The sequence below is a fragment of the Spea bombifrons genome, chromosome 10 (genome assembly GCF_027358695.1).
Source record: "Spea bombifrons isolate aSpeBom1 chromosome 10, aSpeBom1.2.pri, whole genome shotgun sequence".
NCBI lineage: Eukaryota > Metazoa > Chordata > Amphibia > Anura > Pelobatidae > Spea > Spea bombifrons.
This window is the reverse complement of record NC_071096.1, coordinates 7,445,582-7,462,393: the sequence shown is the minus strand read 5'-3', so window position 1 is coordinate 7,462,393 and position 16,812 is coordinate 7,445,582. Positions and strand designations below refer to the sequence as shown.

The 16,812-nt window shown below is 42.1% G+C and overlaps 1 protein-coding gene across 1 annotated transcript; it reads left to right on the top strand.

Annotated features, from left to right (window-relative positions):
* Nucleotides 1–1,922: 1,922 nt before the first annotated feature.
* On the top strand, nucleotides 1,923–16,326 carry NUP160 (nucleoporin 160). Its single transcript, XM_053449388.1, has 36 exons — nucleotides 1,923–2,049; nucleotides 3,409–3,517; nucleotides 3,746–3,956; nucleotides 4,335–4,557; nucleotides 4,645–4,723; nucleotides 5,185–5,299; nucleotides 5,386–5,544; nucleotides 5,632–5,709; nucleotides 5,859–5,962; nucleotides 6,080–6,164; nucleotides 6,272–6,340; nucleotides 6,646–6,729; nucleotides 6,818–6,988; nucleotides 7,115–7,214; nucleotides 7,413–7,578; nucleotides 8,062–8,189; nucleotides 8,392–8,552; nucleotides 8,685–8,818; nucleotides 9,442–9,515; nucleotides 9,604–9,760; nucleotides 10,102–10,171; nucleotides 10,273–10,371; nucleotides 10,656–10,772; nucleotides 11,004–11,099; nucleotides 11,174–11,268; nucleotides 11,614–11,710; nucleotides 11,800–11,905; nucleotides 11,994–12,154; nucleotides 12,442–12,502; nucleotides 12,600–12,710; nucleotides 13,156–13,279; nucleotides 13,701–13,802; nucleotides 14,154–14,295; nucleotides 15,592–15,717; nucleotides 15,833–15,937; nucleotides 16,122–16,326. Exons 1-36 carry the CDS (start codon nucleotides 1,953–1,955, stop codon nucleotides 16,209–16,211), a joined length of 4,206 nt encoding a protein of 1,401 aa, XP_053305363.1. The 5' UTR covers nucleotides 1,923–1,952; the 3' UTR covers nucleotides 16,212–16,326.
* The last annotated feature ends 486 nt before the right edge of the window (nucleotides 16,327–16,812 follow it).

The window sequence follows — 16,812 nt, the reverse complement described above, 5'->3', positions numbered from 1 at the left end:
CATGTCCCACAGTGCCACCTTTGCCCCCAAACAGCTTATTTGTACAATCTAACCCCCAAACATGTCTGTGCCATCTTTGTCTTCAAAGACTGTGCCCTTAAACAGCCTGCCTGTGCCACCTGTCACTAACATGCCCATGCCACTGCTATCCTTGAAAAAACTGCCTGTGCTACCTCTCCGTCATAAGCAGATAGTCTGAGTCATCTCTCCCTCTAAACAGCCTGTCTGTACAATCTCTGCTCCTGAACAGACTTAATGTGCTACCTCTGCTCTTTAAAAAGCCCATCTGCCACCTCTTCCTCTAAACAGCCTGCCTATGCAACCTGCCTCCTAAATAGGTTATCTGTACCATCTCTGTCCCCTAAAAAAACCTGCCTGTGCCACATCTCCTTTCCAAAAAGCCTGCTTTTAACGCCTTTTCCTCTAAGCAACCTGCCTATGCCATCTCTGCCCCTTAACCGGCATATCTGTGAGCCTGCCTATAACACCTCTGGCCCTTAAACAGCCTCCCTGTGCAATCTCTGCATCTAAAAAGCCTGTTTGTACCATCCTTGCCTTCTAAACAGGCTTCCTGTGCCATCTCTGTCTCCTAAACAGGCTGCCTTTGCCACCCGCTCCCTCTATGCAGTCTGCCTGTGCCATCGCTGCGTCTGAAACAGGCTACTTGTGCCACCACTGCTCATAAAAAGGCTACATCAACCGCTTTTGTCCCTTAACCAGTCTGTCTCGGCTACCTCTGCCTCTAAAACAGACTGCCTGTGCTGCATCTGTGCTTTAAAGAGCCTGCCTCTACCACCTCTGGCTTTTAAACAGCCTGTATGTGCCATCTCTGCTTCCTAAACAGGCTACCCGTGCCACCTCCGTCCTTAAACAGCGTGCCTCTAAACAGCCTTTCTGTGTCACCACTGTCTCCAAACACAGCCTGCCTGTGCAGCCTCTGCCCTTTAAACAGTCTGTCTGTACCACCACTGGCCCTTGAACAGGCTGAGTTTGCCACCTCTTCCATCTATGCCACACGCTTGAGCCATCTTTGCATCCAAAACAGGCTACTTGTGCCGCCATTTCCCCTAAAAAGCCTGCCTGTGCCGCCTCTGCCGTTTAATCAGTCTGTCTGTACCACCTCTGGCTCTTAAACAGGCTGAGTTTGCCACCTCTTCCCTCTATGTGACCTGTCTGTGACATCTTTGAATCCGAAACAGGCTACTTGTGCCATCTCAGTCTCCAAATACAGGCTGCCTGTTTTGCCTCTGCCCTTTAAGCAGCCTGCCTGTACCACCTCTGGCCCTTATGCAGCCTGTATGTGCCGTTTCTGACTTCTAAACAGGCTACCTGTGCCCTCTGTCACCTAAAATGTGTGCCTGTATCGCTCTGTGTCACAGGGCCAGGCTCTCATACACACATTGTGAAGGTCTCAATTACAGACTTGGCATTTTGTCTATAACAAATGAGTCTATTCACTAAAAAGTGACGTGCGGGAGAGTTGAGGTGAGAACCCTGGGGTAACTAGAGCGAGTGTCGATCGAGAGAGACACACAGTCACTCTCTGGGACCCAGACAGAGAGACACACACCGGCACCCAGACAGAGAGACACACACCGGCACCCAGACAGACAGACAGACACACACACACTCACTCACTCACTCACTCACTCACTCACTCACTCACTCACTCACTCACTCACTCACTCGCTCGAACCCAGAGACACCCCCCCCCGAGAGGAGAAAGAGTGAGACTAATCCTAAAGATTCTGCTTCTTCTTTCTTCTTCTTCGTCTTCCTTCTTCTTCTTCCTGTAGTTCTTTGTATCATGTGACCAAACAGTCACATGGTCTGCTGACATCACCAGAGTCCTTCTCCTGGGTAGGAACTGCTAGACGCTACCCATTTTTTTTCAAGTGATAGATTGGGCGGGAATCATCTAACCCCGCCCCCTCACCCAGGCACTGAGAAACATGGCGGCTTCGGTGGTTCTGGAGCGGAGCTTTACCGAGCTGACGGGAGTCGAGTGGGGATTTCAGAGGAACTTCCGAGACGTGACTATCCGCCCCGGTACTGTGAGAGTTCTCGGGGCTTCCCGGTGGACTAAGGGTTAATGCAGAGAGCCCGAGGCCTTCGTAGGGTGCAGTGGCAGTAGTTAACTCACTGAGTGCCAGGGAAGCCAGCCATGCAGCACGTTGCGCTGACACTTATTGGGTAAAAACGTTAAGGCCGATCATTAACCCCCAGTGCCGGAGGGGAGGTTAAAGTGTTGCACAGATTTGCTTCCTGCACTCACAGAGTTAAAGAAAATGGCTTCATAAGAAAGTTTGCAAGATGAGCTGCAATATGGCAGTGACTCCCATTGTCACATAATAAGACTTGAGGGCTAAATGCTGTTTAATTGCCCCAAATCTTTTGACAACTTTTCTTCTCCTGTCAGTACAGGGGGATTTGGTACAATAACATCCTGCCCTTTTAAACATAATTTCCCCCTATATCATAGTGTGACTGTGCGGTTAAAAAGCTACAATTCTGCCCTCTGATGGGGTAATAAGCCATGTACTTCTGCTATAAAATAAAGGGCCACAATGATATAATGTATTTGGCTGTAACTGATCTACTTAGCGCTTTCCGGTTTACCGTGTAATAAGGGGACTTTATAAAAAGTACAGCAGTCACGCAAACGTTATTGGGGTACAATAGGTATGTGTATATGAGAAAGGGAGATCCCTGGCCTGTAGAGCTTACAGTCTAAGTGCAGTAGTTAAATCTGTAACCTGCCACCCCATCCTACTCGACAGCTGCGCTGGGATTGACAGCTGTGCCCTCATATTACTACGTGGCAGAATGTGTTAAGCACTGATGTCGCCATTAATTACCCCCACCATTATGGCACCTGACTTGTCATTTTCAATATCTTGTGCTTTTTTTATAAGTCATAATAGTACCTATTATTTTTTCCAGCAGGTGGCCAGGTGGTCTGTTACACGTCAATGTCTAATCCTATAGTATTTAAATACATTGGGTTTAATATCTTACATCAAAGGTGGTAATTGCTGCAATTAAAATGTGGTGTTCAATTATTAGGCACCCCCCCCTTCAATGCTAATAAAATAAAAGCCTGAATATACAGTAATGGGGGGGGGGAAAACCACTCTTTTCCCTTACATTTCTATCACGCGCTCATTCACTCTCTTTCACTCATTCTCTCAACGTCTCCCTACCTTCTCCGCCGACCCCCTTCTGTGTCCTCATCTCCGGTTGCCTCTCTTGCTTCTTCTTGTTCTTCTTTCTTCGTCCGCTTCCCCTAATGTCGTCTTCTTGAATATCTTACAGCCCTAACCTCTGCACTTTCCAGTAACGAAAATTTACTCAATACACATAATTTGGGTCCACGAGATAACCGTATATTTTTATTTCTTCATTCAGATGTCAGTCCTGTTATTGGAGGCCCGAAGTACAGTGAGAGTGCTGGAGGCTACTGTTATAAAGAAAGTGGTAGCCTCCTGTCAGCAACAAGAAACCGGTTCCTCCACTGGTGAGTGGTTCTTGGCAGTGTTTTTCTGACTAGTGAAGTTAATATTTTATTATTTATTATAACAACATTTTTGACATTAACTAACCTTTGGTAGGAAGAAGCTGAATGGAATAGGCCAATGGCCTGCTGTTTGTGTGTATGTTACCCTTCATGGGTCTTGCATCCCTTGTATTGTTAGCAGTAGCGTTACAGAGACAGTGACCAAATGTGTGTTGTTGTATTTTGAAGGACATCCTACGATGACACATTGGAGCTGGTGGAAGAGTCTCTGGATATAAATCTCTTGAACAATGCCATTCGACTCAAGATACTGAACTGCTGTATATTACCTGGAGGCGTGCATGTCTGTGAAACGCACAGCAATATGATCATCATGATCGTAACAAACCAGACGGTTCATCGGCTTACCCTGTCACATCCTTCCCGCATGTACCGTGGTGTAAGTAGGAGTTTGTGTGTTACAGTTGATAGTTTTAATGATGTTCTACCTCTTCTAGCAATGTCTGGAGTTTACTGTGCCCAATCATACGTTAATATGATTTCATGTTGTCAGAAGTCATACACTTAGTACTGTGAATGTTTAATAATATGTTAGGTGTGTTGGTACAGAGAAGTGTTTATCTGGTTAGCCAGGTAGCCGTTTCTCCTAAAATGTTACAGCCAAGTATGTAGTCTTCTGTGCCTTGATCTCTGTATATCATATTTCCGGCTGCTATTAGGACAGCTTTAATCATACACTGTGAAACAAAGATTTAAAAAAATGTTGTAATGGTTTTCAACATGAATATTTAAACATTTTATTTCTTTTATTACTTAGGAAATAATTACAGAAAGCCAGATGCAGTCTATATTCACAGACATTGGAAAGGGGAGTTTTGGGGATCCGTCTAACAGTTATGTGATTCCTGCTATTCCTGGCCGTGCCCAGAGCTCTTCTGCTTCTACAGCATGGCTGAGCAGCGACGGGGAGGCCCTCTTTGCTTTTCCTTCAACTTCCGGGGGCATCTTTGTCATAAAAATGCCTCCATACGATGTTGAAGGTAATACGTTTCTCTGTTAATGTGTTTGATCTGTACAGCAACTCTACATCAGACATTTCAAGTTTATATGGTGATTTTGTGTTTTAGGATTGGTGACTACCCAGGAGCTGAAGCAAACTTCAGTAATGCAGCGATTCCTGACTGGTTGGATGCCCACTTCTATACGGTTGGTTTAGTTAAAGATGGTTGCCTTCCCAGACTAGCTTATAGATCAGATAAATGCATTTTCGTTGTGTCTCTTCAACTGATGCCTAGGTGATCAACAAGTGCTTGAAAGTTAAACACTAAGGCCATACCCATCTACAAGTAAAGTTACTAAATACTGGTATTCCCCCATTGTACCCGTTAATTTATGATGGCTAGTCATAGATGTCTAGAGCGTTCAAATGACCATAATATCCTGGTAGAGTTTGGTTATGTCTGTTTACATGTATAAGCTTTTGAATCTTTTGGTACTTGCTGCGTGAAGCAGAAGTTTGTAGTAACAGAAATCACGGATTCTTTTGTATCACTAGTTCAGTAAAATCAGTAAAGATCTGGTTATATCAGGCAGTCTGTCTTCCTTTTTAAAACATATAGTGTTTACAGCCCTTTGTGTCTTTAAGTTGACCCTGTGTTTATTTTCAGAGGAGACCAAGGTCCAGCCCACCTTCCAGTAAGTCTTGCGGTTCACTGCCTTGAACATGATGCTTTCCTCTTCGCTTTGTGTCAGGATCATAAGCTCCGCATGTGGTCCTACAAGGTAAGCCCAGCTGACATTTATTTTTGTGGTATATTATGTGATGTTAAAGTGGTGTTAACAACATAGGGTCTGAATGTTGATTTCAGGACCAGATGTGTCTTATGGTAGCTGATATGCTTGAATTTGTTCCGGTCACTAAAGATCTCCGGCAAACAGCTGGAACTGGCCACAGACTAAGGCTAGCACACTCTACTTCGCTAGGATTGTACCTTGGAGTCTATTTGCACTCTCCCAAGCAAGGACAGGTATGTATGCAGACTTCACTTTAGTCAGCTTTTTTGAAGTGTGAAATAGCCTACTTATAATTGACTTATTCGTTTTCTCTCTCGTAGTTTTGCATCTTCCAGTTGGTATCTGCTGAAAGCAACCGCTACAGCTTGGATCACGTTTCATCGATATTCGCAAACAAGGTGAGGCGTTGTACAGAGTTCTATACCACTCGCATAGAGGGAATGTTTTAAAATAGCAACTGCTAGATAACAAGGAGGTTTTTCACTTCTGCCTTTAAGTGTCTACCTCGATTAACATCCATGCAAATTTATTTATTTGTAATCTTTAGGAAACTCTGGTTGATTTTACTTTCACTCTGACATCTACTGACATTTGGGCCTTGTGGCTCGATGAAGAAAACCAAACAACTGTCAAACATATTAATTTTGAACAGTGAGTATATTTTCTTATAGCTGGTTGCATGTGATTTGTATAAATGGGCACTGCTTTAAAAAATGGGTATGATGTTGCTTTAATTATTGTGCAATTTGTGATGTTTTTGGATTGTAGTAACCAAGCTGGCCAGTGGAACCAGGTGTTTGTAAATCCCCTACCAGAGGAAGAGTTAAGTATTGGAGATGAACAGGACCCAAGGGTAGGAGATTTTTATTTTTCCTTTATTTATTGTTCTACATATATAGACGCAGAATAGTAGATCTGTAGTAAAACGTCTTAACGATGTAAACTAAATGTTTCTTACAGGAAACTTATTTTGAGTGCTTGTTTGCCCCTGGACGGTTTACTGCTGGTGCTCTCCTTAAGGCGCTTCAGGTAATAAAATGTTTGCTTTCTTTGGACCACTGGTGTTTTTTGATTGTCAATCAAGGTAATTGTTCCTGAGATATGTAGTTTAAGTGTTACACTCAGTGAACTTAATGTCTGTGGCAGAAGATGACACAGGAGTCATTTCTTTTTTTGTCCTGTGGTTCTCTTCATTCTCCAGCCAAAAAAGGCTGTCTGAACCAATCCCCATGCTCCTAGTTTGACAGGTCCCCTGTACGTCTGTGTCAAATGTTACCAGGGGGCTGATCATGGTGCGTGTAAATAGATCTGTTTCCCTTTTTCCTCTCCAAAAGATTATGCAAAGAGGTAGCGGAAAGGTCTTGGATCAGTCTTGGGAGGGGCTGAAGAAAGAGGTTACATTGACTGTGGAAAATGAGGTGAGATGTTGTTTACCATTGGCCTGTGTTGAGACTGGATTTTCTTTCCTTTTTCACAATATGTATTTTCATTTATTTTTTCGTGTAGCTTCGTAGTAACTTGACAGAGTATGAGATGTCACAGGAGGAATTTCGCCAGCTGCAAGCGGAATATTGGTCAAAGTTTTATACCTGCTGCCTGCAATACCAGGAAGCACTTTCTCGTCCCCTTGCTCTCCTTGTGCACCCTCACACTGCCATGGTGTGTCTAATGAGGAAGGTAAGTTGTGTTGTATAAGTTTCTTCTGCAGCTGAAAACATTAGTTGAGGATATACAGGAACCATTGGTGTTTTTATATTGTGTTATTGAATACAGTTTTTAAACTCTGTATATATTTTTCTCAAGGGTTTTCTGTCTTTTCTGGCTCCGAGTCCTTTGGTGGATCATCTCTACCTCTTACCCCCTGAGCAGCTGCTTACTGTGGATGAAAGTGTAATCTCAGATGGTGAGCAGTTTCTGCTGTGTTCCCCAACGAATGGGTGAACAGATCTTTAATTTTAACGCTTGTAAATACTGAATCATAATCAAAGCTGTGCTTTAATTTTAGCCCTGTAATTTCCCATAAGGTTGTTAAAAGTGATTTATGTTTACCATAATCAAGAGTCCCTTAAAACTAGTTGTTTGCTTCTCTTTTTGCCTTTAGATATGGATGTTGCCAGTGATACAATCTCTTTGATGCAATGTCTACGTATGATTGGCGATTACATATCCCCTGACATGGCTTTTCTCATGGAAAGCGCCTGCTGTCACCTACAACCTCCAGAGAGAGTCGCAGAACAGATCTTGGAGGATATGATCGCAAATGACATGTAAGAGTGTCCCAGGAGGAAGGTTTATCTGACTGACTATGCAGTGTATTCAGCCTGACCAGTCGAATGTAGGGAGTTATATCTTATAGAGCAAAAACAGGGGATTGTATTACAAGAAATTATCACTTTGCTACCTGTAGAACGGGGCAGTTTTCGCCATCACCTCTTCAGTTCTTGTACAACCACAACTCTAGTGATTCCCAGCAGAAATGGGAGTTGACATTTACTTTTTAGCTGGAGAGCAGCTGAATGGCATCTGTGAACTGTTTATCTGGTGGCTCTGGGCATCTACCAGCCGGGTAGGGTGGTGCCTTCTGATTCTGCACTCTTTCTCTTGTAATAGGTGCTAACTGTGCCTTGTGCAAAGATAATCCCGTCTCCCTGGCATGGCTTTGGTCCTTCCCAGTGCTGAACATTACTATCCAGTTCTCTCTGCCAATTGTGTATTCGATTTCATTACTTTTTTCCCTCATTTCTTTCCAGGGACAATATTATGGAGGACATTCACAATAAATTTCAGGACATCAGAAACCCTTTTCAGTGCATTATGTATTTGCTTCAAGAGATGGATTATGAAACGTCCATCAATATAGACAAGACAATAGACTTAGGTTGGTTAGCAGTAATTGTTTGGTATACGATACTTTCATTATCTGAATAATCTGATTTATTTTTCTTTTCTAAGTAAATTATAAAAAAAATTACGTTTTTAAAAAAAGATCAGACATACTTCTGTAGTATGACCACAGGTTTGAAAATGCTATCACAAACATCTGACTAGTCTTTTTTTATGCTTTGTTTCTTTTAATACAGCTCAGCCTCTGAATGTGCGCATGAATCTTTCTAGTCTATATGGTAGCATCACAGCTGCCAGCCTTGTGTGCCAGGCCGTCGGCAAAATCTCAACAACAAGGTTCATGATCTGCCGTGACTTGCTAATTCTTCAACACCTTTTGCTGAGGATGGGCGATATGGTGAGTTAAATATGTTATGAGTTATTTTATCTTTGAAAATGAGCCGTCTTAAAGCTTCCATTATGTCATCCAACCCAGCAGTGGCCTTTTGTGAGAGCGAGCCGATAACTTTGCTTTTTTTTGTGCTCACAGGCTTTCGCAGGAGGAGGACAGCTCCTTCAATCTCAGCAAGACCTTATACCTCGCACATCTCAAATGCTCTTATCCTATTACGTGATTCGCTGGGGCTGTCAGTGTCTGGCTACTTCTGTGCCTGTAGATATACTGTGAGTTTATCTAAATGTATACTTGTAGTCATACAGAAATAGATATCACTGATGCACTCCCAATTGCCCTGGTTCCCTTTCTTCATGATGTTCATGTGTTTTCACATGAAAACAGTGTTTAACAGCTTCATACGGGTTCGTGTTTTTGAACACCCTAGCACCAAAAAGGTCAAAAAAAGATTTCTACAATATGGATCAGAATCTTCATAGTCTGTAAAATGGCAAAGAGAAGTTCCCTTCATTGCCTCTTTAATTTTACAAGAACTTTCTTCATCAAGAGTGCTTTAAACTTCTTGTATTCTGAAAGTGGACCATCTGCTCTTATAATTATTTCTCTCTAAGATGTGCATCACCTCATTTTGCATTAATAAATGTTGTTGGAACTTTTTGCGTCTGTTAACCTTGTGGTTTAAATACTAAATTCTGAGAATTCACAAATTGCCCTACTGGATTATTTTAAATTAGTGCATGGAAATGAAGGCAGCCAGTGAAAAGCTTAATTTCTGCTTTTGGGTAATCTTCTCCAGAGACAAGTGGACAAAAGTGACAATACTTTAATTCACTACATCCTGGTAATCTTAGAAAAAAATCTAAGCTCACAGCCTGTCTCCATTTGCTTACAGAGAGTCCAACCTACAGCATTTGTCGGTTTTGGAACTGTCGGATTCTCCAGCGTTTACACCAGCACACAAATACGGTATGTAGGAATTCTGTACACCGTGTTGTGCTAAGAGAGCGTGCCTTTTGTCTTTACTCTGTGGTTTCACCTCTTTTTTTCCCTCTAGCTTCCAGTCCACAGACTGTTATTGAACTCTTCTTTCAAGATGTGGCAAGAAAACGGTTATCTCACCTGTTTTCTCATACGGGTATCACACAGGCACACAGTCCTCTGAGCTGGACCCAGCTAATCACCGATATTACCAATTACCTTCTAAAGCATCTGTATCCTAAGCATGTTGTACTAGTTGGTCTTAAAAATGTATGAGAGGCTACTAATATTCACTCACGTTTTAGCCTTGATTTCTTGTGACTGGCCACAACCCTTTACTGTCTCTGCCATGCGCCCTTCCATTTCCAAGTTTTAGATCATTATTTGATATTTGATCACCGTCATGCACCACTTCGGAATCTACAAAATCTCTGGTATTGGTTATTTTTAAAGTAAAATCCCCAAAACATGTTATTTAAATGTTAAAGGCCTGTGCAGCCTTTTCTCTGATTGTATTGCATACCTAAATAATGTTTTTTTAAAGCACATGCTCTTTAACACTATTCATTACAAGATGGCCTAGTAACCCTGGCTTCCTTTTTCCGGAGTGTTTGATGAGAAACTTCCAGTACACCCAACTGCAGGTGAGAGGTTTACACCGAGTGTGAGTGCACCTTGATGATGGCAAAGAAAATCTGTTATATACAGCTTGCGTCTTAACATATTATCATTTACTTGTTTTAAGGAATATGTGCAACTCCTGCAGCCGTGGTGTCAGGTGAACGTGGGCTCATGCCACTTCATGATGGGCCAGTGTTACCTGGTCACCGGTGAAGGCCACAAGGTAACATTAAGAAATTAATGTGGAGCATAAATGAATATAATGCTCACTGTATATACCTGGCTTGTTTGAAAGCTGTTTAACGATTCATTTGAGAAAAATCTGTTTAAATAGTAACTTTCAGGTTTTTTTTATAGAAACCCACATACACAGCCAGGTAGCACTGCGGTGTCTTGGTTCATGAGCATGCTCACAATTCATTGTCCATATATATATATATATATATATATATATATATATATATATATATATATATATATATATTTCATCATTTTCATTATTTGCAGGCACTTGAATGCTTCTGTCAGGCTGCTTCTGAAGTGGAACGAGAAGAATTTTTGGAGAGGTTAATTCGTGTAGAGGATGGTGAACCCACATCTACTCGTCTCCAGTATTACAACAGGGTAAGATCTATAGCATTTCAGCTTCCTAGCACAACTTTATACAGGGGGGTAATTGTGGCTGTTACACACCATACAAAAAACTTTAGAATTATATCTCTTAAACAGCGGTAACATTCTAGATAAGTGGTCAAACATATTATATAAATCCTTGTATGCTTTCATTCTAACCACTGCTGCTGGATTACAGTTACAGTTGACCAGGTTTTACATTGTGTGTTCATTGGTTTCTAGGTGCTGCGTTTGCTGGAGGACATCGGGCTACCAGAACTTGTGATACAGTTGTCTACTTTGGCAATAACTGAAGCAGCTGATGACTGGAGGAGTCAGGTAGAAGTTTATCTTTAAATATTTTACTGCGGCATAATTTATTAACATTTAGAACTAACATGCTTTTTCATTAGGCTGCGCTAAGGACGCGTATCTTCAAGCATCACTTGGATTTGGGACACAACAGCCAAGCGTACGATGCATTGACTCAGATACCGGATCCTAGCAGGTAAGTCGCAATGCTCCACAGAATGTTTTTGTTTGATGGCTTTTATTTTAGAGTTCCTGTTCAACTATATGAAGCGTGTAGACCAAGTATATTGACAATCTTTTTTATCTTTAATTAGGAGGAGAAATATTTTTATGGTAATCAGGTTTCTTCCTATACTATTGGAAGCTGGGATCTGAAATAATGCCCCTTAGGAATCCAAGTATTACAAACAATTCTCAACTTTTGTGCCAGTTAAATTAATTAAATACACACACACACGTTTGATATATAGTATTATAGTATTGAATATAGTACAATATACTATAGTATTGAAGTGTTCATCTTAAACTGTTTATTGTGCAGGCAGTTGGACTGTTTGCGGCAACTGGTAGTGGTTCTTTGTGAACGCTTGCAACTTCAAGACCTCGTAGAGTTTCCCTACGTAAACCTGCATAATGAGGTGAGACTTTTTGCAAAAGCTTTTTTTTTTTCTTATTGTTGCGTAATCTCCTTCAGCCATTAAAATCTACTTTGTGTCCAATGTCCCAGGTTGTGGGTATTATTGAATCTCGAGCTCGTGCAGTTGATCTGATGACCCACAATTACTATGAGCTGTTGTATGCTTTTCACATTTATCGTCATAACTACCGGAAAGGTACGTTGTGCTTTTAATAATCTTAATTATGTGGTGAATGTTTGCTGTTTTTGTTCCCCATTCCAGTAACCGGTTTATTTCTCCCCAGCTGGCAGTGTGATGTTCGAATATGGGATGCGCCTTGGAAGAGAAGTTCGAAACAGTGAAGGACTACAGAAGCAAGTTAACGCTTACCTGGCGTGTCTGAACTGTCTGAGGCTCGTCCGTCCAAAATACGCGTGGATAGTCCAGCCTGCATCAGGAGCCGTGGTATGGAGCTGCATGAAATACGTCATTATTGAGTTTTAAGCTAGTCGTTGAGCTATTTATATAGTAATTAAGGAATTTATGGACATAAGTATATCAACCGGGCATTTTAAATATTTTTAAATATATTGAAATGGTTTAATAAAAAGGGAGCTTAGTGATGGTTTCAACAGCAGGTACCTAAACTCTTTACACCGTTCAAATATTTGGAAATGCAGTGATTATAAATTGAGACTGATAAGTAGATAATGCTTATTGACCTGTAACCATTTTTTCCTTATATTTTAAAGTATGAACGAGCTGGGGCATCCCCCAAAAGGAACCACGACGGAGAGTCTTCCGTTATTCCAAGTAAGTTGTTTTGTGAGCTTGTATTTGCTCTGTGTAAATCCACACAAATGTGTGTTGTCGCATGGTGCCAATGTGTTTTACTTCCATTGTGTAACAGAAAGCCGCCAGATTGATATCCTGGAGCTGCAGGATTTGGAAAAGGAATACGTCCTTGCCCAGACACGCTTGACACTGGCGGTGCGGGACCCTAGCACAGCAGCTGTCGCCGGTAAGTTAAGAAGCGGTGTTTTTAAGGACATTAATGAGATTTTATTTTACATACAAATTATATCAGGTTCACAAATTACAGGATGTTTTTTTCTTAACGTTTTTAAACTGGTCTAGGTTGTTATCTATCTTGTGGCACAGAAAAGCAGTGCTATCACGACAGGTTATGTGTGTAGATGTATTGTTTGTCAGACAGTTGCGTTGGAAAAAAAAGATTTTCCCATTATTTTTGTTTTCCTTTTTTTACTTATTTCCTTACTTATATGGTGTTTCCTCTGTGCAAAAGCTTTTTCAAGCTAAGATTTTGTTCATACATCTGCATAGCTTTTACACAGAGGTGAAGCGGAATAATTGGTGTTGCCAGACATACGTTTTCTGTTCACGACCGCGGAGCGCTTTCTCAGTCGGTTCGCCAACTCCATCTTACTGGTTTCTCTCTCTCTTAGGGAGCGCGTCCGCTGAGGAAATTGTATCACTCCTGGTGCAGGCTGGTCTGTTTGATACGGCCATCTCCCTCTGTCAGACCTTTAAACTCTCACTCATGCCTGTCTTCGAAGGCCTTGCTTACAAGTGAGTTTGTCTCGTGCCGTCTGTGAAATTTGCTAGCGCTGTAATACATCATAATGTTTTCAACTTACTTGTTTAATGTTAACAGAAAATTAACAAGTTGCATTGTTTAACCTACTACCTGTAATGTGAGTTTTTTTTATACAGTCGACTTTAAAGCACCATAAAATCAAACTGCTGCCATCCGGAATTCTGCTGCATGCTTGTATAGCTTTTCTGCTTTCCTTCTCAAGATACACAGAGAGACAGAGTTCAGAGCTTTGTGTCATATTATAAGTGGCATGCGTACCTGCAAAATGTAATACTTTTGTGTTACATGAGAGAACAGTGCTTGACTGATGTTTCCTAATGAAACTACTAGGATTATTTCTTCTGATGTGAATAGGGATTTTGGATTAACCTACATCTCCTTTTATCATCCAAGATGCATAAAGTTACAACACAGCGGAGAAGCAGCACAGGTAGATGCCTGGCAGTGGTTGGCAACCAACCAGTTGTCAACGATCGTCTCCACCAAGGAAACCAGGTATCGCTTGAATTATTTCGTAACTTGATTTCTGTTGGCTTTGTGGACTGTATATTTAGTTAATATTATAAACCCCTTGCCCATGGGCTGCATTTCAGTCTCCAATACTCACTAGGAGCCATACTCCATCCTGGTCTGTTTTTAAATGGCAAAGGAAAAAGGATGTTTTTCAAGTACTTGTGGTATGAGAGTGATTCAGGCAATTCAATCAATTTCATTTCTTGTCAATTGCAAAAATGATATGAGGAAGACAAGCCATGCACGAGGTCTATCTTAGTAGCCACAGTGCAGTTTTAATGGGGCTTATGGAAAATTGCAAGCTATTTTTTTACATTCTCTTTTTTTCCTTAGCGCAACAGATGAATCTTGGCGGCTGCTTACATCCTATCTGGAAAAATATGAGGCACAGAATGGCCAGTATCATCGCTGTATCATCAGCAAGCTGCTGGCGCATGGACTACCTCTACCCAGCTGGTTAATTAACAGCTACAAGGTGTGTGTCCTTTATGCCTCTTAGTATTGTTACCTTTTCCTTTTCTATGGAGTTAAGAAGCCCAAGTGTAAAAATATTCATATACCGTATTGGCTCGAATATAGGCCGCACTTTTTTCCCCCACTTTAAATCTTTAAAGTGGGGGTGCGGCCTATATTTGGGGTCTAGCGCCCGACGCCCGGGACATGCAGTCCCGGGCGCCAGGCAGGCAGCGGGGTTAGGATACAGATCCCCCGCAGCGGTGCAGGGGACCTGCATCCTACTCCCCGATACGCTCAGACAGCCTCCCCTGCCAGCACTTGCCACGGGGGGGGGGTGCCGGCACGGGAGGTTGTCTAAGCGCATCGTGCGGATGCGTTTTACCTCTGCCCCCCCCGGACTTACCGGAGCAGACTCCCGGGTGTCTTGCGGGGGACATCTACGCAATACAACACCGGAAGTTGTATATGCATATTGCGTAGATGTCCCCCGCCAGCCCCGCAAGACACCCGGGAGTCTGCTCCGGTAAGTCCGGGGGGGGCAGAGGAGGACAGTGGTAGCATATCTCGGGGAGGGAGGACAGTGGTAGCGTATCTCGGGGGGGGGGGGGACAGAGTGGCAGCATGTTTTTTTGGTGCTTTTTTAAAGAGAAAAACTTTTTCTTTAAAAAAGCACCAAACTTTTAGGGTGCGGCCTATATACGGGGGCAGCCTATATCCGAGCCAATACGGTATATTACAATGAAACTTTTTGCCTGGCAATACAACACTGCTTTGTAGCAGTCGCTGCAGAACTGGGGCTTGTTTGCTTTCAGCTAGAAGAAAGTGGGAATTGCAAAAACGTAATCCCGTAATCACACAACTATTGTCATTTTTATTTACATGCAGCTTCTTTTCCGCCACAAATATTCTTTCTTGGCAAAGACTACGATGTAACCGATGTCTGTTCATTCCAGCCTCATCATAACCGTACGACTAGAAATACAGCCATGCTGTCATAGGCAGCCATGGGTCTCCTGCCAAATCCCCCTTAGATAGCAGGGAAGTGTAGCATTTTACCAGCGGCACTCCTGCAACAGCTTGATGACCATATTTTATACCTTACTAAGATTTCAAATCCTATCAAGTTTCTAAATGATAGCTAAAACCCGGTGCGGGAACACTTCTGGTGACACTCTGATTTCTAACCAAAATGAAATACATACTTCAGATTTCATATGTGATCTTAATCCGTGTCAGAGATACCACCATATTGGTAATTTGGGTATTATTGATGTATAGAATTGTAACCCACTCGAACCCATGTCTTGTGTTTCAGGCGATTGATGCGGCAGAGCTTCTCCGTTTGTATTTGAATTACGATCTCTTGGAGGAGGCAGCAGACCTGGTGTTAGAATACGTAGATGCCCTCTTGGGTAAAGGTCACCAGTATTTTCGAATTGAAGTGAGTATCTCTAATTCGAATTGATGCCATCACAGTATAACATATTTCCATCTTTATCGGGGTTAACAAGATACACACAATGCCTCCTGAGCCATCGAAATGTCTTCCCTTCCAGAAACCGCTCAGTGCCACGGCCCCGTTGGTTTGGCTTCCTTACTCTGCAATAGACAATCTCCTTCAAGCATTGGCAGAGAACAAAAATAATCAACACAACGCAGATGTGAGTACCCCAGACGATTAATTCACTTGTCCCGCAGGCTTTGTGTGTAGTTGTGCGCAAGGCGCTACGCAGTCTTATCTGAGTTGTGAACGTATTCCCTTTATCCTTGTTGTTTAACTCCTGCGTTAGAATGTATAAAAGTGGTTAAAAGATCATAAACGCCTAACTCATTCTTTTTCATCAGTTGCTTAACAAACTCAACTTAAAGCTGGATGACTACTTTGAACATCTGGATCGCTCCACAAGTCTGCTGTCCGCTATCCGCCGGAGCTAGCGCAGGGTGCACGAAAAAGGATCTCCCGCCAGAAGAGAAGATCTGATGATTCTGTTATCTCAATCTTGTTTTTTTTGTATAAAATTAAAAATAAAACCCGAAATATTTTCTACGATTCTGTTAATCAGTATTTTTCTTCCGAAAACAAACAAACACTGAAAGAACTTTGGTTTCGTTTTAAGTAAATTTTTACCATTTCTGTTCTAGTCGTGTAGGTTTATAACTTTTTGATAGGCATGAGTGCTCCGTAAACAGTTACAGAAATGCCTAAGAAAAACGTCAAGATGCACAATAAGCATCATTTTAAAGGGCAAACTCAAAATGCAATTGGCGAGTGGCGTTCGGTATGGTATGCGGTGCAAGTCCAGGGTGTGCTGCCCCAAAATCATGTAACCTCCAGACAAATCTGAAGACACAAATTTCAAGGGAGGTAAATAAAATAAACATATTTTCAAGTATTGCAACTTATACAAAAAAAAAACAATCCACGTAACAGGGCAGACCACCGGTAAGTGGAAACGCAGAATCCGGCCCATCCTGGCCGTGTGTTTGTTACTTGGTGCTGGAAAACGTGCAAGATCAGCGTATTTATGGGAGTCTG